Source organism: Culex quinquefasciatus, chromosome 3, assembly GCF_015732765.1.
Source record: "Culex quinquefasciatus strain JHB chromosome 3, VPISU_Cqui_1.0_pri_paternal, whole genome shotgun sequence".
Lineage (NCBI taxonomy): Eukaryota > Metazoa > Arthropoda > Insecta > Diptera > Culicidae > Culex > Culex quinquefasciatus.
In genome coordinates this window covers 132,304,890-132,320,184 of record NC_051863.1, presented here as the reverse complement: position 1 = coordinate 132,320,184, position 15,295 = coordinate 132,304,890, and the positions used below count along the sequence as shown (strand labels likewise).

The window sequence follows — 15,295 nt, the reverse complement described above, 5'->3', positions numbered from 1 at the left end:
ATTTTGGAAAGGACGATATATTTTTTATATTTTTATGATTTTTTAAAGCGAACTGGAGCAGATTTTTCAATATAAATTTCTGTAAATATATTAAAAATAATAGTGGCAAAAACTATGATGTGAATAAATTGCTTACGTATTGGTGATTAATTTAATCAAAGTTTGAAACTAGGCCAGAATTGTAAAGGTTGTTGAAGTAGGGATCCTTACCTGAAATTAAAGAAGAAATAAATAGGTATTAGAAACATTATGAACATACACATTTCAAGAATTTCTTTAAAACGGTAAAATCCGCAGTTGATTAAGATTAGTTTTTTTTGGTTTTGTAACTATTAAAAAATGCTTATGGAATGAATACAAAAAGTTCCAAAATATACATGAACTTAGGAAAAAAATAGGTACCTAAAGTGTTACGTCTTTTTCCAATCTGTGCACTATGAACGGTTTCCATACAACCAAGTGGTCAATCATCCAAATCATTATTTTTAGTAATATATATAATGGAACAGTTTTTGTTTTTTTTTTCAAGACCTCCTGGAAGTACTACATAAAATGAGTTTACAATATATATTTTTTGACAAATAATTTTAGTTTTCTTTAAAAAAAAAACGTAATTTAATATATATTTTAAAAAATCCTCTAGTTATCTATCAAAAAAATCTATGTCGTGATCAAATCAATTGATCATGACCAATTATAAATATTAGGTATTTTCTTGGAAAATAAGCACTTTCACACTCATTTCTGACTTTGATATCATGTATCTCAGAAAATATAATACCTGGGTGATGAATAGAGAGAATGCGTAACGTGATTTTCGAATGATCCCACTTTGTTTACATCTACAAAGTAGGAGGATGTTCAAGCACAAGCATGACTTTTTTCTTACTGGTAAATGAGCTGTTTTATAATCAGTAGTATGTGTTTTATTTTGTCTAGTTTTTGACATTTTTTGCTGGAAAATTGTCGCGTTTCGATCGGTTAGAAGAGATTTTTATTTTTTACGGGTGACGAAGAACTGCGGCGAGTGTGTAATTCTGCGATGTCGCAGATAAATTCCTTGGCTGATTTTGGAATCCTGCAGCTCTTCCTGATCCAGCTAAAAAACATCGCTAATTCTAGCGAAGCTGATCCAACAAGCAGAAAGGATTTTCACTAAACCAGGTTGTCAAACGGAATCAAACAATAAAGACAGCTTCTGGATGGATACAACCGCATCGACTCCATAAACAACTTCCATTCATAATACTAAAAAATACGATCTCGCTTTCAACTTTCTTAAGGTTTCTTGACTTCAACCCCAGGTCCTCAAAAGCCACACATTTTTCATTCTTGCAAAAAAAAAAATACAATTTTTAATGATCGATCACAATACTCTCTACTTTTGGCGAACAGTAAATTGGTTCCACTTTGACAGTTCAAAATTGAGGCCGTTTTGCGAACCACTATTCAGCACCCAGTATAATACCTACATCTTTGAAATTTGGATTTTCTCTTAGTTGAAATGTTTAATATCAACTTACATCAAAAATTTGAAAATATTTAAAAATGTTACATTTTTTTTTAATTTTGCCCACCAGCTGTGCTGTTGTCTCAACATAAATTTAGAAAAAAGTTTAACATACGTAATAAAGTGAATTCTAAATAAATAACAATCAAATAAAAAAAAAAAAATAAAAATTATAAAATGATTTTTTTTTTTCGTTCAAACAAGAAGTAAAAACAAGTGTTTATATTGAGATCGAGCAAGTAAAGTTTTTCGTCTTTGTCCCATTTACAGCGTTTTGCTGGATTGAACTATATTATTTATTTTGCAACTGATTTAAAAAAGTATGAAGAGAGTGCGACGACAACTTTTTGTAAAATATTTTCAAACCTAGTTTTAGAGTTTTAGCTACTTCAAGTGCAATTTTAAGAAAAAATCATATTTTTTTTTATTTTTGAATATATTGCCATCATTGTTCATTTCCAAAAATATGTTTTCAAAAAGAAGTGCTTATTTCCTTTAAAATATATATATATTATAAATGTGTATTTTTTGTTTTCAAATGTATGTCTTGATTTTAAGATTTGCAAAAAATAATTTTGCTGAATTTTTTTTTCCATGAATCTAAATTTCTTCAAAAATCGTAACTCGGCAGCAAACATTTTCTCTACAGTTCGATAGATACCGATTTCGTGTAAAATTGCCGAAATCTCTTCCAATTTTAAGGTATTTTCTTTGATTTGGCTATTTTTATACAATTTTATAAAATTGAAAATTATGTAAAATTAAAATCTAAAAGATTATCAAAAATAGTTCATAAACGGAGCATACCTAAAAAGGCACCTTTGAGCCATAGAAGAGAATACACGTAGAAAAATAAGGCATATTTGAATCAACAAAACGTTTTTATACGTTTTGATAAAATTGAAAATTAATTAAAATTTAAATTTAAAAGATTATCAAAAATAAAAAACAAAATGTTAAGGAAAATACTTTTCAATTTTATTAAAGCTCTGTCCCAAGTGACTTTTCGCGATTCAGCGGAAGCCGCGAAATCCGTGAAATCCTTTGAAAAATGAAACTAGGTCAATACCATGAAATGTCGCGAAATTTTAAAAATGGAATAAAAATTTGAAATATGGAATAAAATTGTATTTTATACGTCGAGAGGCAATTTGGTAGCAATATTAATAGTAACATGACATCGTATTTTTTTGTAAAAGAAAACAGTATGATATTTCACTAAATGCAAATAAAAAATTGATGGTTTTTAGCAAAATGAATAATTACTTTAAAATTTAATTTAATAAAGATTATCAAAAAAAGATTCAAGTGTTTCGTTTTTAGATGAATTGCAATAAACATTCACATTTATTTGATGCTCTTTTTGAAATTTAATTAGCCGACCTAATTTAGAACTTGTAATATTTCCATATTTTTGTCAGAGCTATGATAATAAAAGTATCAACATAAATAAATTCAAAAAAATGCTCAGACTTCTCAGTCGACAGTCGCTTTTCTTTTTACTGAGATTTTGGCATATTATTCTGAGGATTTTTTTGTAAAATCTGAGTGAAATTTAGATTACTGAAAATTCAGCTTATGAAAATCCTGTACATTTTTACCAATTTAAGGTGTTACATACATGTAGAGAATCACCAAATTTCATGTTACAGACAATTTATTGAATACACTAAAAAGATGATTTTAAATCACTCCTGAAAGTTTCATGAAGATTATACTGAGTAAGAGACGATTTAAGATCAAAATTATGCCATGCGCAAAGCGGACTGTCAAACTTTGTGAACGTTTTTCTCTAAACACCGAGTTGATTTACGGGTGCCACGATATCTCAGGATGGGATGGACCAAATTGGCTGAAATTTGAGGTAAAGACTCTAGACATATCCCGTGTGCATGAAGAAGTCCGATTTTTGAATTTTGCTTTTAAAAAAAATACAAAAATCAAATACTGACGATTTTTTATATGAAAAACATAAAAATATATTTATCTTTTTTTTAAATAAACTTTTTGAAAATCGGCTTTCGTCATGCACACGGGAATAGTTTGACGAGTCTTCACCAAAATTTTGAGCCGATTTGGTCAGAGCATTGTTGAGATATCGTGGCACCCGTTTCTTGAAACTGCTAAATTCAAATAGCTTTATCTCGGCAACGATACAATCAAATGGCTTCAAATTTGTTTTATTAGTAGATGGAAATGTATATTTTCATGCCCTGAAAAGAAATTGAAAAAAAAAGTTCAAATGTGCGCTCAATCAACCTCTGACATTTTTGCCGATTTACATGAATATTTTAAGGCTTTTAAGTGCTTTAGTTTATCACGGAAATTATCTTAAAAACTAATTCGCAGCTAATTTAAAGTTTCGTAAATAACAGTAAATTTGTAGCCAAATAAATCAGATTCTTCTTACAATTGTTAAAATAATTGTATGCATTAATCTTGTCAGTAACTTTTTTGTGAGTGTTAGGCCTAATTTTGTAAACTTTAGATTTTTATATTAAGATTTTTAGATCATTTCAGATTTTCAAAAAATGGTAATTTCTATGTAATTTTGAATCCCAGTATAGTTTGCAAAACCTTTAAAAATAGTTAGTCATGAAACCAATAGGATTTTTTTATTTGTAACACAAAAAACAGGTTATTTTCGGTGATTTATTATCCGAAGTGATTTTTTCCAAAGCCTTTGGATAACCGAGTCTGGGCTGTAGTTGTTTTTTATAAATTCGTCGCTAACATTTCCATAAGCGCCATGAACATAGGCTTTGCTTGAGACATAACGCTCATTGAAATGTTAGCAACGAATTAAAGAAAAGCGAAAATCCTAAATATTTTTTTTTTAATTTCAACAGCTAAAATTTTCTTACGAAATTATCAGATAGCATCTCTTGTCAGAGTACTAAGAGCTAATCTGACATTCAAGGACAGCAAAATTGCGTACCTCCCCCAAAACCCTCCAAAACCATTCCCAGTTCCCACAACGACCACTTCTAGCTTCCATTATCTAGCGACAAAAGAGGAAAAATCATAATCACTGTGCCATCACCAATTATACCTTTAATACATCAAAGCACTTACGGATAGTTTTCCGGAGGGCGTTTCCCGTGGAAACCACACAGCATCCCAGCAAGCAAAAAAAAGGAGACTAAAAAAACGCAACGCCACGATAACGATAGCCCCCCTTTTTTCTGTGTTCCAAGTGCATCTGCCGGACCTTCTCCCCAAAGTCGAGAGACTGCACAATGGCGGTGTTCGTCCCACCGACGAACCCAGCAGCAGCAGCAGTAAGGGATTTTTAATATTTCATCCCACAGTCGTCCAAGAAGGACGACATGGATCTGGCGAAAAAAAAAAACAAGGATCCCATTTTTGTTCGGTTCGTTTCTGGCGCAGCCAGGGGAAGGACAGACAAATGGAAATTTATCGTCGCTTCCTTGTGAGATTTGCTGCTGCCGACCCCCTAGAAGGTAGCTGGGTTGCTTCTATTTATACTCGTTGGAGGTCTTCTTGCACACTGGAGAATGCCTTTTTGCACTCCAAACAGAAGGAATTTCGACAAATTAGTTCCAAACCATCCGACGACATGCCTTCCGAGCAGCGATGCTATGGCAAGGACCATTTCAAACAAAACAAATTAACCGAATCGATTCAGACGTCAAATCTCCGAGGACTCCCTTTTGGGTGTACAAACCCCAATATGTTTTTGGAGCGTGGTTGTTGTTTTGCGGAACCGTAAGTTTTCCGATATCGGATTTTCGGTTCGTTTATCTGATGGCAAATCGTTTTCCAAAGATTCCCCCTTCCAAATATTGTCGCTCTTTAATCTAAAACGTATTAGCCTTCCCGAACAGAGAGCGGACATTTTGCGTCGTGGATCCTGGGTGAATTTTTGTGTCCGCATTCCAAGACAACCCGGGTTATGCTTTCCTAGTTTCCACCTGAATTCCGGGACGTCGGAACGGCGATGACAAGCCGGGGCCCATGTACTCGGAATGTGCCCTCTGGGGAAGAAGAGGTGTACATGTGCAAGAAAATAGCACAGAAATTGGGGAAGAGGACACATTTTTTGGGAGCTCCGGGAAGGTCGACACAGGATGTTTTTGGGCTGACGACAACCGGAAAGAGTACAATATCTTGCTTGGAACATGTGAATGGTTGTCACTGCTGGCGGATGGTTTTGGCTTTTTTTCAAAAAGCTGCAATTTTGAGTCATTTGCATTGTTTTGGATTCTGCCAAATACACAAAAGATTCTCGTTTGAGAGTGACTTCAAAATCTGGCTATAACCTAAAATTTCCAACACAGTAAAACTTAAATTGCAAGCGAAAAAGTCCTTGGGAAAAAGGACAACCCCCGCAGATTTAATCTCTCAGCTGCGGAGATTCCCGGAAAGCTGTGGAAACGACCACGAGGTATGTCAACGGGGACAATGCAATGCACCACCATGTAGTCCGGATGCTCCGAAGGATTCACATACGCTGCCATGATTCAAGTTTAATTGAATTTCGTCACAACCCGGAATCATCCATCTACGTTACAGAAGCGCCGTTGTACAATTACCACAGCAAAGCTAGGTTTAATTTTAATCATCGCCGGAGGGGCCCGCGACAGATGCAGGGATTAGGACGCTAATAAATGAGATTTCGCGAGTAGTTTGTGTGATTGTATTATTAGATTTTGAAATAGATATTCCATGTATTTCAAGAACCCTTAAAAAAAATTGCAGGTTGTCCAAGAATAAAGTGTCAAATTTTAACCTTAAAATCGCTTTGTAGCTCGAAAAACTATTTTGAAACGGGATGACGTTGCATCCACACTGAGTGACGATACCTCATCAAGAAGTAACGTTACATCCACGATGAGTGACGATACCTTCTTAAAGAGTGACGATACCTTCTTAAACGTTACTTCCTTAATAAATGATGATACCTCCTTTAAGCGTGACAACACCTCTTTTAAGAGTGACGATACCTCTTTCTAGAGTGACGATACCTCCTTTAAGAGCGACTATACCTCTTTCAAGAGTGACGTTATATCCACGATGATTGACGCTACCTTCTTAAAAAGTGACGTTACGTCCTTACGTCCACGATGAGTGACGATACCTCCGTAAAAAGTGACGACATCTTCTTAAAGAGTGACGATACCTCCTTAAAGAGTTACGATACCTCTTTTAAGAGTGTCGTTACCTTCTTTAAGAGTGACGATACCTCTTTTAAGATTGACGATACCTCATCAAGAATTGGCGTTAAATCCACGATGAGTGACGATACCTCGTTTAAGAGTGACGACATTTCTTTCAAGAGTGACGATACCTCATTTCAAAGTGACGATACCTCTTTTAAGAGTGTCGTTACCTCCTTTAAGAGTGACGATACCTCTTTTAAGAGTGACGATACCTCATCAATCCACGATGAGTGACGATACCTCCTTTAAGAGTGACGACACCTCTTTTAAGAGTGACGATACCTCCTTTAAGAGTGACGATACCTCTTTTAAGAGTGACGATACCTCATCAATCCACGATGAGTGACGATACCTCCTTTAAGAGTGACGACACCTCTTTTAAGAGTGACGATACCTCCTTTAAGAGTGACGATACCTCTTTTAAGAGTGACGATACCTCCTTTAAGAGTGACGATACATCTTTTAAGAATGACAATACCTCTTTTAAGAGTAAAGTTACATCCACGATGAGTGACGATACCTCATCAAGAAGTGACGTTACATCCACGATGAGTCACGCTACCTCCTTAACAAATGACGTTACGTCCTTAATGAATGACGATACCTCCTCAGAGAGTTGCGTTACATCCACGATGAGTGACGATACCTACTTAAAGAATGACGACACCTTAAAGAGTGACGATACCTCATTTAAGCAGGATGACCACTCAAATTCCATTTTGAAATTCCCGACTTTTGCAGAATCTCAAATAATGAGCATTTGTTATCTAAAAACTGATTGCAAACAAAATACTCATTTTAAAAAGTCAATATCAACCATCAAAAAATCTAAATGAATTTAAAAAAATAAAACTGTTGACAATTTTCGTTAAAATAGAAATTTAACAACAAATTCCTTTAGAAAAACCTATAAAAATGGAAGCACTCATTATTTTGATTCAAATTAGAAACATAAAAAAAGTGTTTGAAAAATAACCGAAAGCTTCATAATATTTAAAATTTCATATTGCTGTTATTATTCCTTCAATGAATTTAAAAAATATCTAGGAATAAGTAAAAAAAAATGTTTTCACAAAATTCCATTTCAATTTTGTTATTGATTTTTTCAATTTATGATGATTTATCTAGTTGTCAGTTTTTAAATGCTTTAATTTTTTTCAATGAAAAAAAAAACAGTTTGACAGGATTATATGTTTTAACACTTATTTTATGTGAAATGATTGAAAGAACAAATTCATAAAACATATTTGCAATAACTAAATATTTTTTCATGTTTTCAAAACGTAGAACAAAAAATTTTTTATTCAGAACGAACAACGAATGGATTTTTACTATTTAAGTTTCTGATAACTGAAAATCAAGCTTTATGTAAAGTAATTTACCCATACTCACAAAAAAGTTCAAGAGAATCATATGGATTTTTTTTTAAATAACTTAATGAATTTAGTTCAACAATTAAAAATATTAACAGCAAAAAAAAAACATTGCCAAACTTAAGTTGGAATCTTTTTTCATATATTCAATCGATGTGATAAAATCAAACAGAATTCTACGTTTATGCTAGCCACAATCGTGTAAATTGTGCTGTTTTTCATTAACTTTGTTGTTGTTTTAAGTTAAAAAATAAGAGTTAATGTTTGATAAACAAAAAAAAATAAAAAAGCTTTTGATTCATAAAAAAATATTATAAAAATCTGTGTAATACATTCACTGCCCATGTTCGCATAAATGTCCCATATGCAAAAACAGCAAGCTGAGAAAAACGCATTTGAAGTTTGCCCCATATATAAGGTTACGTGTTAAGTTTTCGCGAAAAAAATGGATTTTCTCCTGATTTCTAGAACAAAGTACTGGATGATAAGTGAAGTGCTTCTGGGGACGCGCAGTCCTGTTTTCTCGCGATAATTTTCGTCTCTTTTGTGTCGCTGTTTGTGTGCATGGGGTGATTGGTCATAATAATTAAATAATGCCTTCATAAGTGAAGTGCTTCTGGGGACGCACAGTCCGGTTTTTTTCGCGATAATTTTCGTCGTAAATGATCGTAAAAAAATATTCCAACTTTCAGTTTTAGTATTAACTCATCAAACTATCGATTTTATGAAGAGTAAAGCGTCATTCATGTACTATTTTTGAAATTTGCTCGCGTTATCTAAATTGTAAAAACAGTAAAAATATACTGATAAGTCCAGCCCATAGCATTACTGCTCGGCTGGCACGCGTACGATAAAAATAAACCATTTTAAATAATCAATTATCTATCTTTCCGCAGCCGGCTGCCTAAGATTTAAAAAATTTCAACCGATAAACAAAATGCCCATGGTCACATCACTGCCACTCGTGAATCCTGACCTCATACCCATCTACTAACCCCCTCAAAACTCATGTGATACTTTGTCGGAGAAGCAGTCGATTGGGCGGTCTCTATCACTCAAGTATCGGACTAACATTCCCATCCACTTCCCCGTGACCCTACCACTGGTCGTGGCCGGCGCCGGTATTGATCAGCATGATAGGGGCCTTTGAGAAGTTGCGAAGCGAGGAAAGATAGCACCCACTCATCTTCCACGGGTCGTGGATGTAACTTCTGGAGGTCCTGGTCAATAACGGAGTAGCAACTGCGTGTGGGCACCTATGCTTATGCTTATGCTTATTTCTAGAACAAAGTACTGGATGTTATAGGCATTAATAACTCGAAATCGATGAAAATCCATATGGGACATTTATGCGATCAGGGGCAGTTCAGTGTTTATTAGGATTTTTCATGTATTAAAAAACCTTTGCATTCTCAAATAGGAAAGGAACCCTAAATTTAAAGTAAGTTATCAAAGAAGAATTGAGTGAATTTAATTTGAAAATTGTACAAAATATTAAAAAATTATTCAAGAATTATTTTTTTTCAAGCTGATAAGCTTGGGATTCCCGACTTTTCCCGACTTTCTGACTAAAAATCACAAATTCCAGACATTTTCCCGATTTTTGGCGGATTTTAGCGAATTCCCGACTTTCCCAACTTAAGTCGTCACCATGTTTAAGAGTGACGATACCTCTTTTAAGAGTGACTATACCTTCTCAAGGAGTTACGATACAACCGCATGGATTGACGTTACATCTTTAAAGAGTGACGTTCGATCTTCAAATTGTAACGTTAGTTTCGACATGGATGAGGTTGAATCTGGACAACTTTTTCATCGTTCAAAGTGAGTTCAGAGGCTGAAATCTTTGTTTAGTAAATTACAATAAACATTCAACGCAGTCGTTGATGATAGATCTTAAACGAACTTGTACAAATTATGCTAGCCGGAAATATGAGAGCAACGAAAAAACGCGATAAGCTGCGTGAATCACCGCAGTCGAGCTCCAGGGGGAATCACCGAAAATGCTCCATGAAAAGATGCTTGGTTGTATAAAGTCCTGGAACTTGACCATTCGAGCCTCATTTGATAATCATGTCTCGATCACGTAGCAGCTGGCTGTTGGCAGTTCTGTAAGTACCCCTAACGTTGTTTCTTTACAAGATTCCTAAAGTACCCCTTTTAGGCTCATCTACCACGCCAACGTGACCTTCGGTCTCCACTACGACTGCAGTTACGTCAACAACGCCAACTGGTGCACGATAGCCAACCTGTCGATCGCGTCCGAGCAGGACTACCACAAGGCAACGTTCCCAAATGTCAGCCTGATATACCTGAATCAACCCCACCTGGACTACCTTTCTCCAACGCTGCTACGCCAGATGATCGCGGTTGACAAGATGGAGATCGACGGCGGACGAGTTCCCAAGATCTACATCAAACCTAGCTTGAGCAGGATTAGCGCCCACAAGAATCAGGTCGTGGAAGTGATCATCGATTCGGAGGATAACTACTCGTTGGAGCACCTGGGAATCGCTTACAATCAGATTAGGGAGGTTCCCAAGAATATAAATCGCTTGCGGGGACTCGTTCGACTGCACCTGCACGACAACCAGATCCAGGTGGTCAACATGGATCAGTTCAAGGATCTTAACCGATTGAAGGTGCTAGCACTACACCGTAACGGAATCCTCCGGATTGATACCACAGTGCCGATCAAGCTGATCAACCTGGAGGAGTTCTTCCTGTACGGAAACCAACTGGAAGATTTGTTCGTCAACCTGTGGGACTTCCCGAACCTCGGAACGCTCCACCTGGCGTCCAACCGGTTCCGCTCGATCAACCGCTTCCCGGAGCAGTTTGCCGGGCTGGCGATGAGTTCGCTCGGTGGAAATGCGTGGAACTGCGCCTGGCTGGTGCGGACTCTTGGGCGAATCGCGAAGCAGGACAAACCCAAGGTGTCCGGCGATAAGCAGTGCCTGGGGAACAAGGTGGCCGGAATCTGCTGCGAGGGAGCTCCGGACGATATGGTGCTGTATTTGATGCAATCCGCGGGGGATCTCTTCCAGCGGATGAACGTCTGGATGATCCGGCAGGAGCGGGAGATTGACGCTTTGAAGGAAGCGGTTGGAGCTTTGAAAAGTGAACGGATGGAGAGTAGGATTAGGGATGATCGGAGGTTTAGTGGGATCGAGGAGCAGGTAGAATCTTTGAAGGACGGTGCAGATTTTGATTTTGATCAAGTCCGACGCGATCTTCAGCGAATCGAAAGCAATAGTCCTAAACAAGTGTTGGAAAAGTTCGAGTGGTTCACGAGCAGACTGAATGAAAATCGCGCCATGATAGACGATGTAATCCAGGATTTGTACCTCGCAGAACTGGAAAAACTATGAATACAATAAACAAACGAAAACTTTCCTAATTAACCACTTCCAACTATTAATTCCCATTAGTCCCCCCTCCTCAAAACACACCGTTCATTAGCAATGTTCTCGGGTCAACCGAAAACGAGAATTTATCGTCTAGCCACGAAAATTTTCATGTTTATCCCTCCGGTCCATGTCGATCTCCGACTATTTTTGCCAACGAAGGAGAAGACTGCTGTTAAACGAATTTCTGTCGCAACTCATTTTCCTCCCAACACACAACCCAACCCCCACAACGAGGTAGACCTCTCGGAAAGCAATTTCCTAAATAACATCCCATCGTTGACGTCGTCGTCGTCGGTTGCAGCCAGGTCCAAAGTGCTAAATTTCCTCAGCTTTTCTACTCTTTGCGATGTCGTGCATAAACATCATTCTTTCGGAAGCTTTCCGGAGCTGGTTGGAATTAGTTGGGACTAAGGTTGGGTAGAGCGAGAGAGAGGGGACAAATTTCCAATAAATTCGACAATGTGCCCGGGAGAAAAGTGCCAAATTTGAACCCCAAAACGAACACACTTCGGAGCTCGGTGAACTCTTTGGGCGTTGAAGCCTGAAGGGGTGACGTTGGATCCAGGAGGTATGACGTTACAGCTGCAAGAATGACGTTACATTCGAGTAAAGTGACGAAAATTCAAGAGTGAAGTTACTTCCAACTTCGATGACGTTACTTCCAAGTTCAATGACGTTACTTCCAAGCGGGATGACGCTACTTCCGAGTGGAGTAAAGTTACATCCGGAAGAAGTGACGTTACTTCCGAGTTCGATGTCGTTACTTCCGAGTGGTAGACGTTACTTCCAAGTTCGATGACGCTACTTCCGAGTGGAGTGAACTTACATCCGGAAGAAGTGACGTTACTTCCGAGCGGGATGACGTTACTTCCGAGCGGGATTGCGTTACTTCCGAGTGGAGGGAAGTTACATCCGGAAGAAGTGACGTTACTTCCGAGTAGAGGGTGACGAGCGGGAATTCCCGGGAAATCGACCATTTTTGGACCTCTCGATTCCCGGGTAATTCGGTCGAGACTCCCGGGAAATTTTTAACTCATAAATATTGAAGCAAAATTATATAAACTAATCAGAAAAACATTTGAAAAATTCAAAATTGTTTTGAACATTGAATGTTCAATGTTCAAGTTCGAACAAACCACTGCTTCTCTAATCTTCTTATTCAGAAAGTGTAAATTTTAACTTGTCAAATATTCCAAAAACTTTAATAGAGAGATGCCAAAAAAAATTGGACCCCAAAATTTACCTTAGAAAATATTTAGCCGTTACAGTTTTCAAATATTTTCTTTATTATTTCTTAGAGAGAAATTTTTTTTAAAGTTAAGTTTAATTCCCATATCTTCTCTCTAGTATAGCAATCCTCATAATCTAGTTTTTTTGTTAACGAATGGACTTTTCTGATAACTGTAAATATTTCTTCAATGAATATTTACAGTTGACCTTTAAAATTACAAAAAAAAACAGTTTAATTAGTTGTTTTAAGTCGTTGTTTATCATATTGCAAAATGATCGATACTGGGAAATTATGTATTAACTAAATTCGTTATTTTTTGTTTACAAAAATCTAATAGAGCAATTCCAGCCCAAAACAGTATTTTTTTAGGTACTTTTTTCTCGACCCTCTCCGATTTCAATGTACACTTTGTAGACATGTTATCCTAGGCATATATAAGCCATTTTTGTGTATATGGAGCCAGTTACACTCGATAATGACATTTTTGAAGGGCGTAAGTGTTTTAAATATTTTTGTATTTCGTAATTGAAATATCCCTGTATCTCGAAGCCGTTGCATCGTATCAAAAAGTGGTCAAAGACAAACTTGTAGTAGAGCGTCCAATTTCCCGTCTCGGGAAAAAAATCCCGGGAATTCCCGGGACTTCCCGAAAAAAAATATTTCCCGTTTCCCGGGAAATTTTTAAATTTCCCGGGAATTCCCGAAATTCAAGCGGAAGTATACATTTTCTTAAATTTTTGGAACAATTTTTTGAAAATGCTCTGAAAAATAATAAATGAACAAACTCAACATGACGTTGTTCAATTAAATGTATTGTTTGGTTTATATATAATTTATCAGATTATCAGAAATTTTGATATCAGAATTATTTCTGATTATATTAATTTTTGAAGCAACTGGGAATAGATCTTGCTTAATGAGTATTAAATTATTACAATTAGGTAAGCTTTCAACAGAGTGATGTTATTTCATCAAAACAATATTAACTCCTTACCTCCAAATTAAAATTGAGATTTTTTTACGTTTTTGTTTACCATAATCAAATAAGATGAAAATCGAATTTGTGCCAAAAGCATTAATTCAATTGGTTGAATATCAGCCGGGACCGTGGTGTAGGGGTAAGCGTGGTTGTCTTTCACCCAGTTGGCCTGGGTTCGATCCCAGACGGTCCCGGTGGCATTTTTCGAGACGAGATTTGTCCGATCACGCCTTCCGTCGGACGGGAAGTAAATGTTGGCCCCGGACTAACCTAAAAAGGTTAGGTCGTTAGCTCAGTCCATGTGTAGGAGTCGTCTTCCTGGGTCCTGTCTCGGTGGAGTCGCTGGTAGGCAATTGGACTAACAATCCAAAGGTCGTCAGTTCGAATCCCGGGGTAGATGGAAGCTTAGGTGTAAAAAGAGGTTTGCAATTGCCTCAACGATCAAGCCTTCGGACACCTAGTTTCGAGTAGGAATCTCGCAATCGAGAACGCCAAGGCAATGCTGTAGAGCGAATAATTTGATTTTTTGAATACCTAGTACTAAAGAAATTACAATTTGAAGTAAAAGAATTATGGAGCACTGGTGCAACTACAGGTGTTAGAGTGTTAAATGTGAAAAAATAGAAGACTTTTTGAGGAATGATGTTAATTTATCGTATAATTTAAATCATGTTGCATAATAATACAAAAAAAAAATCATTGAAAAATTACTTTCTATTGTTTGCTCTCAAAAAATTCAAAAACATAATCAAAGCTTGCCTCAAATATTTGAAAACATTGGGTTGTTTGGAGTAAAACCAACAATAAAAAGCTTTATCATTTGTTCATTTGTTCAAGAGCTGAAACCAGTATTTTTCATGAAACACATTATTTCTGCATGTTTTTTTTCTCATTTCAATAAACTGGTCACAGAGGCAAGTTTAAAACTCTCATCAAAAAATACCAAAATATATTTTCTTGTAGTTGAATGATTTTTTACATGCAGTCAAGCTGTTAATTGATCTTCACACTTATTTAAACCATAAATATTGATGTCCTTTACAATTTTGTTGCATAATATTAATTAAACATAATCATAACAATTTTCAATAAATTTAAAATTTCCCGGGAATTCCCGGGAAATTGGCTAAAAATTTCCCGTTTCCCGGGAAATTGGTAACCCCGGGAAATTGGACGCTCTAACTTGTAGGAAATTTGACGGGCTTTCCGAAAAAAATACACTGAAAGAAAAAAAACACTCAACTTTTATGAGATTTTTTGATGTTTATGTTAAAAAGTCAAATTTAAAGGTGAGCCCACGATTTTTTTTCGCTCAAAATTTTTGTGAAAATAGCCTAAGATGTTACAAAAAGACTCACGAAAAATGCAGGATGGAGCAACTCACCTAAAAAAATACAAAAATCATTTACTGAAACTGTTTTTTTGAAAAGTGCTCTAAACGTCGAAATTTTCAAAATCCGAGTACGGGAATCAATTATCCAGACAATTTTACATAAAAGTCTCCGTATTGACCATTGTCCTGAGTCCAATCCTTGTGAATTTACAGCGGTTTTAAAAATAAAAATGTTGAAAAAATAGGTTTTTTTATGGTTTTTGGCAATTTCTATAT

At 36.2% G+C, this 15,295-nt stretch overlaps 2 protein-coding genes across 4 annotated transcripts in view; one reads left to right on the top strand and one right to left on the bottom strand.

Annotated features, from left to right (window-relative positions):
- Positions 1–15,295, bottom strand: part of LOC6036547 (serine/threonine-protein kinase NLK) — a 205,517-nt gene that overhangs the window by 153,663 nt on the left and 36,559 nt on the right. The gene's annotated exons all lie outside the window — the stretch shown is intronic.
- LOC6036550 lies at positions 10,125–11,479 on the top strand. The gene is made up of 2 exons (XM_038261603.1): positions 10,125–10,177; positions 10,231–11,479. Exons 1-2 carry the CDS (start codon positions 10,140–10,142, stop codon positions 11,435–11,437), a joined length of 1,245 nt encoding a protein of 414 aa, XP_038117531.1. The 5' UTR covers positions 10,125–10,139; the 3' UTR covers positions 11,438–11,479.